This window comes from Gouania willdenowi, chromosome 8, assembly GCF_900634775.1.
Source record: "Gouania willdenowi chromosome 8, fGouWil2.1, whole genome shotgun sequence".
Classification (NCBI taxonomy): domain Eukaryota; kingdom Metazoa; phylum Chordata; class Actinopteri; order Blenniiformes; family Gobiesocidae; genus Gouania; species Gouania willdenowi.
In genome coordinates, this window is record NC_041051.1 from 15,093,673 (window position 1) to 15,113,099 (window position 19,427).

Consider the following 19,427-nt stretch of genomic DNA (forward strand, 5'->3'; position numbering starts at 1 on the left):
GAGGAATAATAGCTGCATTATTTGTTCTTTTTTAGCCATTAGCTCAGTTTGTTACATTCCTAAGGCCTTTTTTAAAACTGGAATGAGGAATGAGTTTCATGTATAGATATGCATAATGATAATAAAAGCTTAGAAGAAAAAAAAGCTATCCAATAGGGAAGATAAGTAGATGAACAGTTATATTTCTAAACTAGTTTTAATGTGCAAAGAATGGTCTTACTCATAAAAAATCACTTAAGGGGAGTCAAACTGAATGTATTCATACAGAAAAGCAAAAAGCTCTCACTTGATATTCATTACTGCTTGCTAAGTAATACTAGCATCCTAATTCTTCTTAGGCTGACGTAAGTGAACGACACTAATATGTTGGCTGTAAACTTTTTTAAGATGTATCCTCTTCATTTTCTGTCTCTTTCTCTCTTTTTTTTTTTGTTTTTACACCTGTGTTTTGTCAGAGGAAAGGCTATGTTCAATGTAAGAACCGTCTCAGTGCACTGGAAATATTTACTGTCATCTCGCTTAGTGAATATTTGATTGAATTACGCTCACTTTTTGGTGTGTAATTTATGAAAAGGGAAATTGCAGTCCTGTTATTGTACTTAAAAAAACTGATCCTGTGCTCTACACGTACTGCTGTTGTTTTTTTAAATAAATGATGCTCAATGCAAATGGTAGCCGTCTAATCTTTTTTTCTTTTCACTTTTCATGTGTCACACCGGAAAAATAGAAATAAGGTGGACTGACATTTTGCAAGCATTCAATCATTCACATAAAATACATTGTGGGTGCAATTCTTTAATTCTTTAAGTTGCTACAGTGATGACAAAACTCTCAATCAATCATCTAAAGCAAGGAATTGACCTGAGACTTTCAACATGGCTGCTGCTTGGTTCCAAGGTGTGCAACGTCAGATTTGTTTGGACTGCAATGATACCGTTAATGAAATTTTTTCATAAAATTGTCTTAAATGCTGCGTTGCAGAACAGCTCAATGTTGATAGGTAGTCATGGTAACTCCGGTTAAGTTTTAAGCTGCGTAGAATCTCTTGCACAAAGGGCAAAACAACAAAACTGGATCTAATATCCTAAAAAAAAAAAAAAAAACATAAATATTGACCAGCAGGTGTCCTCAGTGAGCAACGCTTGTAACTAAAGTGAGTAATAAAAGATCCTGTGTGTGTGTAATTCAGAATTAAATTTGCATTGGGAATTGAGTGTTCACAAGGTCAGTTTAAAGAAGATTAAACTTTTATTTTGAATTAAAGAGGAATTAAAGCTGCCATGTGAATAATCCATGAAAAAGCCACTTAACCTCCTACTTTTCTATAGCAAGACATACAAACACTGCAATAACACTGCCTTTATTTTGTGAGCTGAGGTTAAACCGCCATGAGACATTTGTTTTACTCTACTGATGACATGTTGTTAAATGGTAATCCTTGCAAATACATTCATTTTTCAGCTCACACCTGAATAACAAATATTCTTCTATTAACATGTATAAAAATATATTTTTGTGTGTGTAAAAGCAGCCACTTTTATTATTTAGATATTATTTTTTGATAAAGACCATCTTCACTCATCTTTTTTTATCAATATAATTAAATTCTGTACAGGATTTACTTACTATATATATATTGTACTTTGCAGAAGCAACAACATGCAGTAGTATATACTGTATAGTTAATTAATGGTCAGTCGTAATAAAGAATTATAGCAAAGACACCTAAGAACGAGTGAGATCTTTGTGTTCTTTCTCTTTGTATCACATGTCAGTTGTCATTGTCTGAGTGTGCAGGAAAAAGAAAAGAGCCCAGCCCTTACTGGTTTTTTCACAAAGGCTCCTCCTCAGTTTGAGCTGTTGTTTTAATTCCCACTAAGTGCAGAGCTTCAGCTCTGCTTGAAAACACTTACCGTGTGTCTTCCTGCTTCATTGTTGGATTAAATCTGAACCTTATAAGTGAGTGCAGAGATGGAGAAGGATTATGCCTTGTCACTCCTTTGCACCCCCACCTTTACCATGGGAGCTGTTGTCTTCATCCTTCTTGTTTTCCACATCGTCTTCACTCATCTCACCAAACAACCAACAGGAAAGGAGCCTCCTGGGCCTAGACCAGTGCCACTGCTGGGAAACCTGCTCCAGTTTGATCTCAATAGACTTCACATGAGTTTTCATGAGGTAAAAGCAGCATGAATGACTCACTCATCACTAGACATGAGCATTGCACCACATTTGGATAAAGTTGTGTCTTTTTATTCATATAGATGTCAAAGAAATATGGGTCTGTATTTACGGTCTACTTGGGAAATCGGAAGGTGGTGGTACTGGCTGGGTACAAGACAATCAGAGATGCTCTGGTCAACCATGCAGAAGTGTTTGGAGACAGAGATATCTTCCCTATATTTGAATATGTGAATGATGGCCACGGTAAAAGATTTAAGTGTTTGGAGTACTTCATATGTGTTCAGCAGATTGTCTGTAAATTCAAAATGTAACATATCTTGAATTTCCTTTTTTCTTTTTAATCAATCTATTATTGACTTAAGGGGAAGTAACATGTAAAAGTTTTTGTATGTCAATTTGTGAAGTACAGTTATGGAACAGAATGTGTGGCGCTAAAACAATGTTCAAATATAATTCAGTTTAAAAACAGGTATAAAGATAAGAAATTAATTTCACAAGGCACAGGAATTAATCTGATCACTAATCACCTGTTGGTTTTTTTCCTGTGTTGATGATTAACTATGGACTATTTGTAAATATGTAGATTGTTTGTTTAATGGTATATGGATAATTAATTATATTATTAGTTGTACTTAAAAAAGCAAAATTGGAAGTGATTAAAAGATTGAATAAGTTTAAACTTCCTCCTACTTCTTGGTGGGTGGGTGGAATGGATGGCCAAAGAAGGCGTTGAAACATGATCCGTTCACTTAATTCTGTTCAGTTCCCGTCGCAGATGTCCTGTGACGACCTTGGGTAGATGTGATTCAGAAACAAACTTCCAGGGGGTGGTGGGGAAGGGGGAGGAGGAGGACGGAGCGTCAGAAAGCTGCCAGCTCCAATCAGCAGCATATCTGCTACCATAATTCCAATCATGTAGATGTTTTCCTTGTCCTCGATGGAAAGGATCAATCAATCAATCGCAAAAATATTATATTTTTTTGAAAATGCATGCATTTTGATAAAGTAATTAATAACTTAATAAACTTTATTGATAGAGCACTTTTTACAGACAGAGGTCACAAAGTGCTGTACATTAAATCAAGCAAAAAACAACAACAACAAACACACAACAATGTTAAAAACAGTGAGATAAAATTGTGAATTTACAGTACATCATCCATAATACCTTTATAACGAATCTTGGCATTGTTTACAAAATGTTTATACTGTTTTGTTGCAGGAATACTGTTTGCAAATGGAGACACGTGGAAAGAGATGAGACGCTTTGCCCTCTCTGCCCTGAAAGATTTTGGCATGGGCAAAAGAGTAGCAGAGGATAGAATACAGGAGGAGTGTGAACATCTGATACATGTATTTGAAAGTCACAAAGGTATAGCTGCTCTTAATACTCTTAAAATGCAAGTGATATTATTACCAGCTTATGTATTCATGCTATGGCACACGTTTACACAAAGGCACCATATGGAGGCACCATAAAAGGAGCCCTTTAATCAGTTTAAAACAAAAATAAAAATAATAAAAATAATTTGATCTAGTAATGAGTAATCTGCTTTAAATTCATCTGAATGTTTACGTTTTTGCTGCAGGACCATAAAATGCGGGTTTCAGCAATTTTTTTTACATCGCTTACATTTTCAATGGCATTTTATATAATGTCATAGAATTTAGAAAATAATGAAAAATCTAAATTAATTATTGTATTGCCATGTAAAAAGAGTTTCTCTCTGTCTTTTCCCAGGAAAACCATTTGATACATGGCCTCCTCTGACTCATACGACAGCTAATGTGGTTTCCTCCATTGTATATGGAAGCAGGTTTGAATATAGCGACCCCCGATTCATGAACTTGGTGAGCCGAGCCAATCAGAACGTACGTCTCACAGGTTCACCAGCAATCCAGGTATTTGTCTATTTATTTATTTATTTATTTATTTATAAAAGGGACAATACATATTCATGAATGTTAAACGTAAATATGCTCGATTGTTGCAATTTTTATTCATTATTAGTAAATGAGTGCCTCTGTGGTTTGTATGAATACTGTTATGATGATATTATATTATATTCTAAGAGAGCGTTCAGTCCTCACAGCAGCTGCAGGGAGAATTGTGGCCCTTTGACAAATGTTTTTGCATGAACTTGCTTTGCCTGAGCTATTTTTCTGCTGCTCTTCGACAGCTCTACAATATGTTTCCCCGACTGGTCAGTTGGGTCAAAAACAGGCAGGTGATATTAGAAAATGTTGCAAAGACCTTCCAAGATATGAAGGATTTATTCAAGAACCTGAAGGAGACGCTTGACTCCAGCCGAGGCCTCGTGGACTGTTTTCTTCTCCGTATGCAGAAAGAAGAGGTCATTAAACATGTTTTTCTATTGAAACCACTTCTACAATTTCCCTTGTTAAAAACATGTGTTTGTTTCATAGGATTCCTGTGTTACAAACACTTACTACAATGAGAGGAACTTGTTATGTGTGGTTGCCAACTTGTTTGTAGCTGGTACTGACACCACAGCATCTACTTTAAGATGGGCTTTACTTCTAATGGCCAAATATCCACACATACAGGGTAAGTATTATTAATTATGATGACACAAAAAGAGTACTGATATGTATAATATCCTACTCAAGTGAAGTACTGTTACTGGATTATAATTGTACTCAAGTACAAGTACAGCTAAGCCATACATAAAGTAGCTCAAAATAAACAGTACTCAAAGTAAAATGTACGAGTTACTTTCACGCCCCATGTTTATTTTTGGTAATGAATCTTGCCTTTGCATATTAAAATATTATAATTTACTTTCAACAAAAGCATTTGTATATAATAAAAGGTTCGTCAAAATGTACAATTCTTTCATAAATAAAATAACACCAAAAAATAAATTAAAAATTAAAAAATAAATCTAAATGTTACATTTAAATCTAAATGTTAAATCTAAATCTAAAATCTAAATGTTACATTTAAATCTAAATGTTAAATCTAAATCTAAAATCTAAATGTTACATTTAAATCTAAATGTTAAATCTAAATCTAAAATCTAAATGTTAAAATCTAAATTTTAATTTAATATGAAATCTATGAGCTTTTATTTGCTAAATATTTAGTTTAACCCGTGACATTTAGATTTCACATTTAACATTTAGATTTAGTATTTAGATCTAATATTTATGTAGGTTTAATATTTAGGATTTAGGTTTTACATTTAACATTTAGATTTACATTTAGCATTTAGATTTAGCATTTAGATTTAGCATTTAGATTTAGCATTTAATATATAGCATTTAGCATTTAGATTTAACATTTATATTTAGATTTAACATTTAGATTTAGATTTAACATTTAGATTTAGATTTAACATTTAGATTTAACATGGATGTTATATTTTTACAAGAAATAAACATCATAAATTTCAGAAATATTGATGTAAATCTGGTCAAAAGTAACATTAAAAAATTCACATAGGTTTTTTGAACGTGGTTTGTTGCAAAAAGTTGCTGTTTATTTTAGCAAGCACAACTTTACAATCGTTGCCCCATAAATGTGCCTTCATGAACTACTGATCTGAGGTCGGCAGTTTACGAATAGTAAAAAAATAATCACAAAAAATAACAATATACTCAGTAACATTTGGGGGTAGAAATGTAACTAATTACTTTACTTCTTTTAAAACGTACTTAAGTACAAGTCAAATTACTGATTTAGAAATATACTCAAAAAAGTATAAGTAAAAAGTAAGTATCCATGAAAGCATTACAGTAACGTGAGTACTCTGCTCAGGACACGAGACATGCAGATAAAGTGTCAGGTTGATGACTTCCTCCTGTGTGTCTCTAGATCAGGTCCAGGAGGAGCTGATGATGGTAGTTGGCAGCAGACAGGTGAAGGTGGAGGACCGGAAAAACCTGCCCTACACCAATGCTGTCATTCATGAGATTCTAAGAACAGCTAACGTTCTCCCTGTGGCCCTCCCTCACAAAACCAGCAAAGATGTGACCTTCCAGGGACATTTCATCAAAAAAGTCAGTTGTTCACATTTCTTTTTTTGTCCAAATGATTTATAAAGCAAAAATGGTTGCAGAAAATATTTTATAGAGAGAAGGGGAATATAATTTAAGAGGAAAGCTACATTTCAAGATCCAATATGCCAGAACAACACTGAAAAGGATGAGTATAACTATAGCAGGGGGTACATTGTGGAACTGTCTAAAGCAGAGGTTCTCAACTGGTCTCACCCTGTGACCCACATTTTGCCACGGACATTAAATCGCAACACACTTTTTTTTTTTTTTTTTAGAATTCAACCGACAAAACTTTTTTTTCAAAAATAGCTGGTGAAAACACATATTTAATCTTTTTTTTAAACATAAATCTATATATTTTCCCGTGTAACATGCATTTCACAGCATGTCTGTCAAAAGAAAAGTTTCTTTCAAAATAAAATACAAGTCCAACATGAGAGACATTAAGCATTTTATTTTTGACCAGCTGTCCGTGACCCACCCAGTACAGGTCCGCGACCCACTTTTGGGTCTCAACCCACCAGTTGAGAACCACTGGTCTCGATAAAAACCAGTTTAAAAAGCTTTTTAAGTCATATATAGTTAGTAAGTATAAGAAAGAAGAGCAACAATATATATAATATGTATAAAATATATTAATACTTAATAAACATAATGAAATGTATATATTGTGATAGAGAATATTATTTAAGAAATATGAAATATAATTTAAATATTGCCACATATTTTAAAATGTGTGTAGTAAATATTAAATAGTATATTATTAATATTTTGTAGGTGTCATGTACATGCATGTGTATGTATGTATGAATGTATGTATATGTGTAAATGTGTGAACGTATATGTAAATACAGTAAAACATGTCTGATTAATTATGTGCATGTATACTGTACTTAAAACTTTGTGTAGAATATATATTGAGTGTATATTGTAAAACTAGTAACATTATTTTTGTAATTATTATAATATATTTTTTTAGATAGAGCCTTGTTTTGTTTCTTGTGATGGGGGAGGTGTGTATAAGCTTTTGCTTAAACCTACACCCTTTCAGCTGATTAGTCCGATAATTGAGTGTTTGTTCATTTTTTTTCCGAAGATTGCCAAAATAAAATTCAAATTCAGTTGTTTTTGTGTCTTGATATGACAAACACACTTTATCTTTTGATTTAGGGGACTACAGTGTTTCCTCTTCTCACCTCTGTCCTGCATGATGAGAGTGAATGGGAGAGCCCTCATGACTTTAACCCTTCTCATTTCCTGGATGAGAAAGGCAGTTTCATCAGGAGGGATGCCTTTATGCCCTTTTCTGCAGGTACGCCCACTGAGACAACATTTTTTCCAGCATGGAATGCAGAAATATCTACACCTCTATCTATAGCCTGCTTTTCACTTCTCCATCCTGTAGGTCGCAGAGTTTGTCTTGGAGAAAGTTTAGCTATGATGGAGCTTTTCATTATCTTCACATCCATCCTCCATCGCTTCCGTTTCACTCCCCCACCTGGAACGTCAGAGGATGAACTCGATCTGACCGAAGCAGTGGGCTTCACCCGCTGCCCTCTGCCACACGAGCTGTGTGCTGTCAGTCGCTTTTAAACGTCACAATCCTGGCTTAGTCACACACTTCTGCACCAATAGGATGTACAGTATTTGTATTATTTTGGTTCAATTCAATTCAACTTTATTTATGTAGTGCAAATTACAACAAAGTCAATTTAATGCGCTAAACAACAATATAAAGTTCAAGGTAAGAAAGAAAAAACCCAACAAGATCCACATGAACAAGCATTTAGCAACAGTGGGAAGAAAAAACTCCCTTTTAACAGGAAGAAATCTCCAGTAGAACCAGGTTCAGAGGTGGGCAAGGGCGAGGAGAAGACACAGACTGCAGAAAAACATATTAGCAGGTCTGCCTGCCTGGTTTTAGGCTTCATTCTAAGTAGTGGTTAGGTTAACATCAAACGTCTTGCGGCGCCTGCCATCTGTCTGAAATGCTACTACAGGTGAGACTTTGTCTTGTACTGGGCGCACGTAATGGTCTGTGATTGCGACCATTACAGACGAGACCCTGTCCGCTTTAAGTTAATGCTATTATACGGTCTACGCTTTAGCAAATAAGTAGGTTTTGAGTTTAACGGTTGCACGTAATGGTCTGAGGTGTTGACCACGGTCTGTGATTGTAACCATTACAGACGAGACCATGTTTGTTTTAGGTTAGTGCTGTTATACAATATATGTTTTAGCAGATAAGTCGGTTTTGAGTTTAGTTTTAAAGGTGGAGAGAGCCTGGTAGCCCAACGCTCTGCCTCCTCTTCTACTTCTAGACATCTTTGAAGCTTTCAGAAAACCAGAACGGAGTGTTCTGCCCAGACGATAGGGCACTAACAGGTTTTTAAGATATGGAGGAGCTTAATTATGTGAAGCATTTTAAACTTTATTATAGATTTTACAGGAAGCCAATGAAGCGAAGCCAATACTGGAAAAATATGCTCTCACCTGGTTTTAACGGATGTGTCAAATTTAAGTGCTGCAGGTACATTTTGACCCGACGAGCATTTAGGAATTTAGCTTTTGCTAAGTCAAAGATTATCTATGATACACACACACATCAGCACACAATACTGTACTATTTTTATGGATACAATTGATCTATAAACACAATTATTTAACATGACGATAAAAAAGCACATTACACTCAAAGATAATTGAAGTTGTTGTTTTCTGTAACTTCTGACCTCAAGTCTGATTAAACATTATTTTTTTGGACTGTTTATTTATGTTCATCAAAGAAGAAATTCCAATTTACTCAATGTTTGCACATATTTCAATGATCACATCTGAACACAATTAACTAGATTACCTAAAATAAATAGATTTTAATTTAATTTAGCATTGCAGGCCCCGAGCGCAAAACTAGTTAGTTGTGTTTAGTGAAGTCGGCCTTTTTCTCAGTATTGTGATGAAGTGAGGTGCACATAACAGGCTGAACCCCATGTTTAATATCTCACGTTTGTGTCTCTTTATTTGCGAGAACAATTAGCATTTCAGTCGAAGTAATGGCTTGTAACAAAATACAGACACACCTTAGATCATAGAGCTTGCATTATTTATTAATCACAAACATCTGATCAGTCCAAACGAATATGAATAACGGATCTAATAACACCAAAGTATTCAGCTTCATAATTACATTTTCCTCCAGGTAACCCTCCTATTATCCTATTAAAAAATAACTACTTTCAAAAGGATCTACTTTATTTATTGGTTACTTTTAAGGCATACTGGTTCCTTAGGGTCCTTCCACTTTGATAATACTGGTCTGCTGGTCCTGAACGGAGAGTTCAGAGTTCATCAGTGTCCGACTACCCACGCTGCAGTCCTGGAACGTCTGTGCTGAGCAGCTGCTGGAGAAGTCTGATGTTTTACTATCTGGTGCTCTGAAGGTCTGAGATAGTGACTGGGTGTAAGTAGAGGCGTAGGACTGTGTGAAGGCGGGTAAGTGTGTTTGGCTGACCTGCTGTGCGTAAGCATCATATGATTGTGAGTGAGGAGGAGTATGGGAAAGAGGAAGGCTCTCACTGTTACTACACAGTGGAAATCCATTAATGCTACTGGGGCTGAGTTCAGGCAGTTTAAAGGCATCAACGTTTTGTAAACTCTCCAATGAGCTGAAGCCAGTCTGGGTTTGGTTACACTGTGGGTACGCGCCTTGGCTGAAGCTGAAGGAGTTCGGGCTGAAGGAGCTGGAGGCAGAAACTGCTGGTAAAGCAGTGGGTGACGGGGTTTTGGTGTGTTGCGGAGGAACCGTCCTACAGGGGCTCATTTTGGAGGCGATGCTCTGCAGAGTGCTGAGGATCTGCTTCTGAACGTGTGTCTGCTGAACCTGCTCTCTCTCCAGGCGGCCCTGCTGCTCCACCAGCATTTTCAACGCTACGCCCAAGCTGCGCACTTCACAGCCCAGAGTCTGAATCTGGTCCTGCAAGCCACCTCTCCCACCCCCATCCTGGGCTGTCTGTTGTGGGCTTGGATTCCTGTCAGCGCGGGGCGTGCTCTGGCTCCCAGGGGCCTGTAGACGGATCATGGCACCTCCAGGAGCCGAGGTGTTTAAAGGTGCAGGGGGGCGGTTTGGGAGGCGGATCCCGACACGAGGAGGAAGGGATCGGACCCCCATGCCAGTTTGCTGAGTGAGGAATCGTCTGGTGGTGCTGCTGCCTCCAGGCTGACCATCCATTAGATTCTGAGGGAAGCACAAACATATTTGAGGAAAATTAGAACCAGAGGGTCCAAACAAAAACAATTTGATGGAGAAATGTCATGAATGGGAGAAATTAGGGCCCTATAAAATATGTTTTATTTTTTTTTTTCTAAATTCTGTTTAATTTTTTCCCTAATTCCGTGTTTTCCACTTTAATTTTTTAAAGTTCAGTTTTTTTAGAAATATTAATCATTTTTTCCCCCAGAAAATATTAGTTTTTAACTCCTGTAAGGAAACAAATAAATACTAATACATAATTAAACAAAAATGTATGTCAAAAATAAAGTAAGATACAATTAAAAGGTAGATATAAGTTGTAGTGACATGGATTATTCTGACTGCTCCTTTTAATTATGTGTCATATAAAGATGTACGAGAACAGAATTAATGTCACCAAATTTCCCCTCAGGGATCAATAATTTACTGAATCTGAGCAGGTTTATTGATTAAGTTTTGATTAATTTAAATGATCCTGATGACATCATTCCAGTCCATAATGATTAAACAAAAACAAATTGACACAAGGATGCATCAGTTATTTCACGACTGGGGGCCAGAATATTTAACAGTATCAGAAGTTATCATTAACCTACGATGTTAAAGTCTCCACCACAACAACAATGAGATGTTGTTCCAACGCTCTCAGCAGGTGAAGACGATTAAAGATGCTCATGTTTTCACAGAGCGATGCAGCACTACACAAAAAAACGGATGGAGTTTTACAGGCACAGCAAAGGTAAACGGGCACTGGTGGCTCTGTATTTAGGAGTCAGCGATGATTTGCATAACTTTTTGACAGTTTGTGGTGGTTTAGGCAGTGTTTGATGCAGCCGGGACAGAAGGGGGAGGGCAGTGAACCTAATTAACCCTCCCCGGAGCATTTCCCTAAAAAAAAAAAAAACCTTCCATTTCCTAGTTTAACCGTTTTCATTGGTCGACTCCGTAATTTCCACCGCGATTCCGTTAACGCGGATTTTATAGGGCCCAAAGTAATGTGGCAAAAATGCATTAAAAGCAGCAATAATATTGCAAGAAAAAATTATGAAAATAGGTTAAAATATGGCAATTTGTTCCAAAAAAAGGGTAAGAATAGGGATGTAACGATTAATCGTAAGGCAGTTAAAAATCGATTCATAAGTAATACTACAGTATTTTTCCCAATAAAAAAAAAGGAATATTTTTCAGTCATTTGTTTACAGTACCATTTTTTTTATAATAAATCGGGAAAGAATCGTATCGTGAACCCAGTATCGTGAATGGAATCGTATCGGGAGTTGAGTGAATCGTTACATCCCTCGGTAAGAATAAGCAACAATGTGCTCAAATTGTTTAAAAAAATATTATTTTTTTCTTTAACGCATCTGGAAACCTCATCTCAATCTCTCGGTACCCCAAATGGGGTCCTGACCCCAAGGTTGGGAACCCCTTTCCTACAGGACCACCATTCATTTAATAATATAAAACTTTACTTTCTAAATATTTAAGTCAGCAATTGTTTTTGTTTTTAAAAAAATAACTTTTAGCATCATGAAACAGAAATATTTTTATTTAAGTGTTTTTACCTTTCCAGAGGTCAGATGATAAGTGTCGCGTGGTTGAGCGATTCCCCCACTCAAATCAGAACTTTGAACATTAGTGAGACTATTCCTCATCAGTGGCGATACCTGATGGAATAACAGGGGAAAAAAAGGAGTGCAATTTTGAGACAGGTTACGTTAAGTAATTAGGAATTAGAATTCTGATTCTGTAACAAACCTTTATCTTGTGTGACAGAGCTTTGTCCAGAATTCTCTTTTTCGCTGCCAGGATTGAACTGGTGGCTGGAGAAGGTGTGACTCTCCTCCTCAAAAGTCCTGGAAATGTTGTTGGTGTTGAACCACTGGATACAGCAGCTGTATTACCACTCGCTGCAGCAGACTGAGGAGCTTTTTGTTGACTCTGCTGAGCAAGTGACGTCACGCTAACAATCTGGATGTCCTTTTCATTCTGGCTTTGTTTACGCTGCAGTTCTGACCTAGTGCTCCCACTGGCTGCCCCAGAGCTGGACACATTTCCAGGAGTCCCAGAGCTCCCAGATGTCTGCGTGGAAAAGTCTCCAGCTGATAAGAAAGCAGCATGGTGGCTGTGAGTGGATTCTTGTAGCAGATTCCGCAGATTAACATTATTCCAGCTCTCCCGTGCTGTCCAACGATGAGCCTGCACTTGTGCTGAGGATGTTCCGGCCTCTGCGGGTCTGACCCTTCCGGGCGGCCTTCCCTGGAACTCCCTCAAGAAAAGATAGATGGCCTGAGCAGAAACCCTAATGTTCTCCAACTCCAGCACAGCTTTGATTTTACGGAAACTCAGACCAGCCTTTCGCAGCTCCACCACTTTGTGTTTAGCAGCATCATCCAGTCGGCCCATGGTCTCTCGGGGATAGGCAACAGCGGTTGACCTGAGCTGATTAATTAAACAATAAATATATTCATATCGTTTATTAAAAAATAAAAATAACAAGACCAATGCTAATAAACAAAGTGCTATTTGTCCGTGACCAATGACATTACCGGAAGTCATGTGACCATTCCGTACGGACAAAAAAATGGCTGAACAAGCGATACACATACAAATTCACGGTGGCAAGAAATTCAAATCCACTTCAGAAGGTTAGGGTTAGTTAGTCCGTAACGCAATTTATTAATTTACGTATTAATAGCAAACAGAAGTACTGGCCAATGACGGTTGTATGATCACAACAATTCATAAATACTTAGCATGTCCGTAACGCACTTTAACAATCTACGTGTTAATAGCAAACAGAAGTACAAGTACGTAGCTTCTTAGTCACGTGACCTATCAAGTTACCTAAACTGGCCAATGAGGGGCGCTACATACGGGTAGAATGTCTATATACTGATATGTCTACGTGCAGATAGCCACTGTCAAAAATAAAGTGTCTATTTGTACGGTTGCCATGAGGACAACCCCTGGTGCTATTGGTACTTTTACCGAAGTACACTTACGTAGCGTCTTAGGGTTAGGGTTAGAGTTAGGTTTAGGTTATAACCCTATGTCGCAACAATTGTTAGGGTTAGGTTTAGTCTTAGTCACGTCACTAAACTGGCCAATGAGGGGCGCTGCTTACGGATAGAATGTCGGGATAAAGTAACCATACTGATAGCCACTGCCAAAAATAAAACAGGATGAATATACAGTAATTTTAAACGAAGTGTCTATTGATACGGAAATGTATCCATAGCCTCCGGGACAATGGGTACGTTTTCCGGACTTTTTCTACATAAGTGTAATGTCCCTGTGTTTCTTCACTGTACCAGGATGGCCGAGTGATCTAAGGCGCCGCACTCAAGGATCCTTCCTTCCGCTAACGTGGGTTTGAATCCCACTTTTGCACATATATTTTTTCATTTTAACATATTTAACGCAGCAAATTCCACCTTTAAAAATACATACACAAAAAAAAAATAAACATTTTAGGGTATTTCCTATGTTAGGGTGTTAAAGTTAGGGCTAAAATAAAAGGGTGAGCGGGGTAGCTAAAAATACATATGAGCTAAAATAAAACTGACGGACACTAAGTCACGTGGTGCACCAACCACATCACCTAAACTGGCCAATGAGGGGCACTCCGTATGAATAGACTGCCAGAATATTCATAACTTTCCGTATGAATAGCCACGACCAATTTCAAAAGCTGTCACAATGTTGTTGGTTTGAAGAAAAAGAGCAGTAACAGAGAAGCCAAAAATGTACAGGCCAATACTTAATTAAACAATAATCACACAGAAACAATAAACCAAGTGTTCTTTAGAACAAAACACATTTCTTAATTTAAAAAGTAAGACTACATTGGACACCTAAATACGCTTTTCTTGTACTATGCTTACCTTGAGTGAATATGAAGGTATCTCCAGTCCAAACTTACAGATGATTGTAAAAAAAAAAAAACACCCACTAAAATAAATTGTTGTATATTCTATGCACCGATGGCTGTACATTAGTTAAGTAGTTAGCTGAGCTCCAACACGGCGTCTGCTTTAAAAGGCGATTTTCGTTTGCGCTCCAGGTATTCCACACGCTGAGAACCATTGGCTGAATAGTTCCGTCATATTTTTTATCCCAACTCATGCTAATGAAACGTGTTCAACCGTGTTGACAGTGTGAATTTGATATACACATCCGTCCTAACAAACTGGTTGTAAGTGACGCTTGGGTTAGTGCGTCACTTCCGTTCTGTCATACCCGGGCGACGTTTGTACCGATTACAAGCGGTCGGATAGAAGCCACATTGTCTGACACAAAATGTAAGTTTTCCACTTAAATTGGCACTGCAATTAAAGTAGTTTTGGTGGTATTGTGTCCTTAACTGCACATAAAAAGCAGTGGGGTGTTTTTGGGCCGTGTGTGTGGCTAATATTAAGTGCTAAAGCTCGACAAACAACAGCCGCCTTCTTCGTTCAATGGCGGCGGAAATCTGTCCGAGAGCTGCTGCTGGCTCGAGGGTCTCGATCCACCTCAGATTGAAGATTACACTTAGATTTGTCTTCCCTAAAGCTTATATCTGCTTTATAAACTGTTACATATAAAATAGATTATATGAAAGTGATCAAATTCAGTAATGATAATGGATTCACCGGCAACATTATTGTTTTTGTGTTGTGTTTTAAAAACCTTTGTTTTACTGTGGCTTATTAGCTCCAAAAAATAATGCTAATTTATTTGAATCCGTAGTTATTTTTTTTACTTTGAATATAAATCATAACAGCTTTACTTCGTTTTATTGCTTTTAAACTAGGCTTTTGCTCATTGTTCCATATTTAAAATTAAATAACCGATTGTTTATTGTTAATTTTAAATTTAATAAAATAAATAAAATTGATATTGTCCCAATCATGTAATCATCATTACCTCTTTTATAAATAGTTTAAGCTGTGGCTTAGACTTTGTAAATAAAAGCCTATGCCCCATCACTTGTGATTAATTGCTGTAATTAAAGTTGATGTATTTTTTTTTAATAATAATTGGTGAAACACAAAAATTTATTTTGATTCAAACCAAATTACCATAATGACTGTTTTCACCATCCTGTACTTCAAGCTGGATATCAGAAAAAGACAATACTTTATAAAGATGTGTTCCTTAATTAAATGGGAAATCAACAATTGATATTCATCATTCGCTGTTGACATAACATTTTTCCTACTATTTCTGTCAATATGTCGAAAATGACAAAGTTTTACTTTTTTTGTTTTTTTCAAACTTCAAATCTTAGGGCACCATCACCTACAAAACGGAAGGAAGAGGAAAAAACAAAAGAACGAGGAAAAGAGAAGACGGCTACCAAAGAAGGAGACAAAGAGAGGGGCCGTGAGAAAGTGAGGAAGCGCCGCAGCGCCTCCACTGGCAGTAGCAGCAGCAGGTTGGCACCAGTTATTCTCTTTCTTTTCAAAATAAGATTGGGTTGAAGAAATGAAGAAAACACAAAAGCACACTGTGATAATGTTTAACTTGATCCTGTCCTCCTGTTACCACAAGGTCAAGATCTAGCTCCAGCTCCAGCAGCAGCTCTGGTTCCAGCTCCGGGTCCTCCAGTGGATCCAGCTCATCTGGTTCCAGCCGCTCTGGTTCCTCAAGCTCTCGATCCTCCTCCTCCTCCAGCTCCTCTGCCTCTCCCAGTCCCAGCCGCCGACGTCATGACAACCGCCGCCGCTCCCGTTCTGCGTAAGTCCCTCCAACTAGAAATCTTGACAGTGTTTGAAGCTTTTTTTTTTCATCATATTGAAGTCATTTTGTTTGTTTTTGTATTTTCAGCTCCAAAACACAGAAAAGGGGAGAGGAAAAGGAGCGAAGAAAAAGAAGCCCGAGTCCAAAACCAACTAAAGTTCACCTGGGGAGACTGACTAAGAACGTAACCAAGGTTTGATGAGAATGTTTAATGTCAATATTAAGACTGTTGTTCAAAAACTAGCCTAGCACAGACATGTTTCTCTGCATTAACACAGAACAGGGAAAACATTATTTTATTTGTGCAATGCCATGAATCTGACGATATGATATGATTCATGATTTGTATGTCACGATATGATAAATCACGATATACCACAGTATCAATAATTTCACCTTTACAACTACAAAATAGTATGAAATACAATTTATTTCAATTTTTAAACTTGCGATAACAAGTAAATGGTAACTAACTGTAATTCAATTACCAATATCAAAAATAAGTGCAATCAGAATCAGAATTCCTTTATTAATCCCAGGGGGAAATTGCTTGATGATAATCAAACTGTCAAATTCAATTGTTCAAAAAAGTTTAACTTTTGCTTCTACAACAAATTCAGATTCTGTTAAGTTCTTAAATCCTTAATTATTATTATTATTTTTTTTTTTTTTACCACATACATCTATAAAAGTGCCCAGTATGTTTTTAAAGTGCAATTAACTTCCAAGGTAAAATGCATTAAGGAGTGAGATAGTTTAACGAGGTCTGATGTGGTTCACTGACACCTACTGACAGGGTGTTTACGTGCTATGCATATTAACGCAATTAAAAGGTCTTTTTTTAGTTAAAAAATATAATAAATTTTTTTATTTTGAACATATATATATGTTTGTTTTTGTTTTTTTTCTTACACCCTTAGTTTCTCAGTCAGTGTATTTGTTGCAACCACACACTCACACATCCACTGTTACATCTTGTTCAACAGGACCACATCCAAGAGATCTTTTCAACCTATGGCAAAATCAAAATGATTGACCTTCCAATGGATAGGCTCCACCCACACCTGCCCAGAGGTCATGCATATGTGGAGTTTGAGACTCCTGATGATGCTCAGAAGGCCCTCAAACACATGGATGGAGGTATGTGATAATTACCCATAGTTTTGTGTCTTTCATAATTAACCAAGAGTCTAGATTAAAAAAAAATAATAAAATAAATCACTAGTAGCGTCAAGATAAACATTCTGTTTTTCACTTTCCAACAGAGATCAATGTTTTCTTATTGTCATTTTTTATGGTAATTGAAGTTGGAAGATTTTTTTTTCCAGTGACACTTGATTCCAAATGGTGCTGATAGTGTGTCAGCAGACCTCTTATTAGACTAGTGTGCTTTATATAGATTTATTTCTTAAATTTTAAGGTCAGATTGATGGACAAGAAATCACAGCAGCTGCTGTGTTGCCTCAGCGAGTCCGTCCTATTCCTCGCCGACCTTCACCGCCTCGCAGAATGCCCCCACCTCCACCCATGTGGCGTCGTAGCCCACCACGCATGAGGAGAAGGTGACAAGAATGAGTTTGTGTTTTTATTGCCAGAAAAATAGTTCCTGCCCTAAAACCATGAACCTTTTCTGTCTCATTGTCTGTGTAGGTCCCGTTCTCCCAGGAGGCGATCCCCAGTACGTCGGCGTTCTCGCTCTAGATCACCTGGCCGAAGACGCCACCGCTCTCGTTCCAGTTCCAACTCCTCTCGCTAGATGCACCTGAAATGTCCAGATTCTCTGTGATGTGTTTGATGCTCCGACACTCATAGTTTTTGATTTGCCAGTTGTTTCAGAAACCACGGGGATAAAAAGCTTCCGTGGACAAAAATGTGTTTGTCCATGTTGAAAACAAACATGCAAATGTAAGGTCTTTTTAAAAACTATTTTGTGATTCTGCATCTAAAAACTTTCCCCTGTGCTTTTGTTGTATCACCCTAACTTTGGACTTCAGTGAAATCTATTAGGCTCCTGTTTATTGTGTGACTTTCTTTTTACTCATTGAATTAAAGCCGTTTTGAGAAATAAAGGTGATGAAACATCAAGGCTGCAAAAGACTTTGACAATTATTTCATTTTTGATTGACATGGTTTCATTTGTGATCCGTAATGGACTGAAAAGTCTCCAAGGTGCATTTTGTTGTTCACCCTGAGTGAGTTAGGACAAGCTTGCGAACAGGAAAAAAAAGAATAGATTTGAAATAACATGCATGCTCTGTGCACAAATACCAAGAACTTGAGTTTTTTTTTTTACATGGATGGTAAAAATGTTTGGTATTGCAAAAATAAAAGTAAGCTATTAATAATTCAGACTTGGTGAACTAACTGTTTTCGAGCGATTATCATGAGTCAAGGAGTGGCTGAGGTTAGTGGACTCCAACACATTTGGTTTCTGATTGTAAATATGCTGCTTTTCATAATACGATACCAGCTTTTTCCAGTCACGTGTTGCAGAGCTTGGAAACATGGAAAATGAAGATGACTTCAGTCCAAGACCAGGTTTAGACAACTTTGTTATCAAATGAAACCAGATCACCTGGAAAAACTCATGATTTTCACATGGTCTGGTTTAATTTGTTTCCTTGCCATATTCTACAGAGGGATTGAAGCAGTGAGTGAACTGATAGGTTATAGACCTTCCCTGGTAGCAGCTCATAAAAGACAACTGGTGTAGTTACTCACTGTGCACAGCAGATGCTACTGTTGGACTTCCCGTGTTTTAGAAACATCATCAGTTCTGGTAATAACCCAGTCAGACTAGCTACTGTGGCTACACTGAGTGTTTATCATACATACTGTATGAAAGCATGAATGACAAACCCAAAATTGGCCAATGTGTTTAGTTTGACCACACCCCTTTTCAATTCTATAAGCTGGATGGCAAAGGTTCATTGTTGGTTCAAAAGCCTTCCACCTTATAGAGCCACCAATAGCAGTTTGAAATCCCCACTACTACTTAGCTGATAATCTTTATTTGCCTGGATCACTGCCTGTCTGATGGTAATCCACTGAGCAATGTTGCCTCGGAAACAGGCAGGTGAACTTAACATGAAAGTCAAGTCGTGATGTCTGTCTCATTGTTAGTGTTTAGGCTTAATACTAATTGTGTAAATAAAGAGTGGCTGGTGCATGATGTGGAATCAGAACCACACAGCATCATTGCATCTGAATAGAAACTAATAAAGGGTAATAAAATAAAAGATATTAA

General features: G+C 37.2%; 3 protein-coding genes across 3 annotated transcripts; 2 read left to right on the forward strand and 1 right to left on the reverse strand.

Moving 5' to 3' along the window:
* The first annotated feature begins 1,868 nt into the window (after positions 1-1,868).
* LOC114468802 (cytochrome P450 2K1-like) lies at positions 1,869-8,483 on the forward strand. Its single transcript, XM_028455890.1, has 9 exons — positions 1,869-2,178; positions 2,265-2,427; positions 3,407-3,556; positions 3,926-4,086; positions 4,365-4,538; positions 4,612-4,753; positions 6,023-6,207; positions 7,378-7,519; positions 7,613-8,483. Exons 1-9 carry the CDS (start codon positions 1,972-1,974, stop codon positions 7,798-7,800), a joined length of 1,512 nt encoding a protein of 503 aa, XP_028311691.1. The 5' UTR covers positions 1,869-1,971; the 3' UTR covers positions 7,801-8,483.
* An 810-nt stretch (positions 8,484-9,293) lies between these two features.
* Positions 9,294-14,656, reverse strand: LOC114468801 (uncharacterized). The gene is made up of 4 exons (XM_028455889.1): positions 14,344-14,656; positions 12,215-12,898; positions 12,022-12,123; positions 9,294-10,441 (listed from the first exon to the last, which is right to left on the reverse strand). Exons 1-4 carry the CDS (start codon positions 14,452-14,454, stop codon positions 9,494-9,496), a joined length of 1,845 nt encoding a protein of 614 aa, XP_028311690.1. The 5' UTR covers positions 14,455-14,656; the 3' UTR covers positions 9,294-9,493.
* rnps1 (RNA binding protein S1, serine-rich domain) lies at positions 14,627-18,265 on the forward strand. The gene is made up of 7 exons (XM_028455891.1): positions 14,627-14,760; positions 15,729-15,875; positions 15,992-16,177; positions 16,268-16,373; positions 17,167-17,320; positions 17,601-17,742; positions 17,831-18,265. Coding segments are annotated over exons 1-7 (843 nt in total). The 5' UTR covers positions 14,627-14,758; the 3' UTR covers positions 17,937-18,265.
* Positions 18,266-19,427: the final 1,162 nt, after the last annotated feature.